The following is a 1,426-nucleotide window of genomic DNA, read 5'->3' as shown; positions in this document are numbered from 1 at the left end:
CACTAAAGGTAAGTGCAGTGCTGCGAAGTAAAGGATTATACAAGGCTGCAATATTGAATGATGAACCAACAGAAGAAAAAGCTAAAATCGTTTGGGAAAAGAAAAAATGACGATGCTTTTCGTGTCATAGTTGTTACTTTATCACCCGACCAGGCTGAACTGTTCATTAATGAGACATGTGCAAAAACAGTGTGGGATGAACTTAAACGTATTCACACAGGAACACACAGGACAAAATAATAGATATAGGTGTGGAAATGAAGAACATAAAAATGAGTGAGAAGGAAAGTGTTGACGAATATGTTTTGAGAGCACAAAACATAATGTCAAAAAGTTCTGCAGTGGGTCAACCAATTACAACACGAGAAGTAGTGTATCATATTGTATGGGGTGTTCATCAAAAGTATGAAAACGTGGCAGCAGTATTACGAGCACAAAGGGGTGCGACAATTGAAGAAGTGCAAGATACCTTAAAAGAAGAGGAGGTTAGGTTGCATAAAATGGACTACAATGAAAAATCCGAACAGGCATACAAGGAACGGGATAAGAAATATTGGAAAAATAAAGAAGCTGTGCGAAGATGCTGGATGTGTGGAAAAGTAGGACATTTTTCGAAAGAATGTTGGCACAATAAAGAAGGTGGGAAAGCTCAAGCTAGGAGACCTTCTATGTCTAGCTTTACATCTACATCTCCTAAAACACCGAAGGAAAAAACGAAACAGACGGGATTCACATGCGAAGACAACATGGAAGCCGCTTACAATGTATACGACATGCAGGAAGACAGAAGAGAAGTGCAGGTATGGTGTATAGATTCTGGTTGTACATGTCACATGAGAAATAAAGAAGACTGGCTGATAAATAGAAGAGAAGTGCAAAGTGAAGTGCAACTTGCGGAGCAAGGAAAATCAATGGAGGCCAAAGTGGAAGGTGACATTAAGGTATCAACAGTCACAAATGATGGTCAACTTCACGATGTGTGTATTTATGATGTATTATATGTACCTGATTTGCGTTTGAATTTGTTGTCAGTTAGAGGTTTGGTGAATCATGGTAATGAAGTGTTATTTTCCAAAATAGTGCAAGGATAATTGACAAAAATGGCATGTTAGTGGCAGAAGCACAGGAAATGAATCGTATGTACACATTACAAACTTATGTAAGATCAGTTGTAAGTCATTGTAAGGATGCATGCTTAACTATGGAAACTAATGTAAACAATGAAAAATACATGTGGCACAGAAGATTAGGTCACTTGAATGAAAAATATTTAAATAAAATGAAGGACAGTGATATGGTAAGAGATTTAGATTTTAAGCAAACTTCAGAAAAATTAGAATTGTGTGATGCATGTATAAAGGGAAAAATTGTACAACTTCCTTTTAAACAAAGCAATGATGTATGTGACAAACCACTGGATTTGATA

At 36.7% G+C, this 1,426-nt stretch overlaps 1 protein-coding gene across 1 annotated transcript; it reads left to right on the top strand.

Moving 5' to 3' along the window:
- The first annotated feature begins 272 nt into the window (after positions 1–272).
- LOC145987068 (uncharacterized) lies at positions 273–1,091 on the top strand. Its single transcript, XM_083121525.1, has one exon. The coding sequence runs from the start codon at positions 273–275 to the stop codon at positions 1,089–1,091; it is 819 nt and encodes a 272-aa protein (XP_082977651.1).
- The last annotated feature ends 335 nt before the right edge of the window (positions 1,092–1,426 follow it).

This window comes from Lepisma saccharinum, chromosome 4, assembly GCF_977018435.1.
Source record: "Lepisma saccharinum chromosome 4, izLepSacc3.1, whole genome shotgun sequence".
In the NCBI taxonomy this organism is placed as follows: domain Eukaryota; kingdom Metazoa; phylum Arthropoda; class Insecta; order Zygentoma; family Lepismatidae; genus Lepisma; species Lepisma saccharinum.
Note: the sequence above shows the minus strand (reverse complement) of the source record. Positions and strands in the feature narration are given on the sequence as shown.

What these genes read in the sequence shown, in the direction of transcription:
- LOC145987068 (XM_083121525.1), top strand. Translation starts at nt 273, where the DNA reads ATGAGTGAGAAGGAAAGTGTTGACGAATATGTTTTGAGAGCACAAAAC.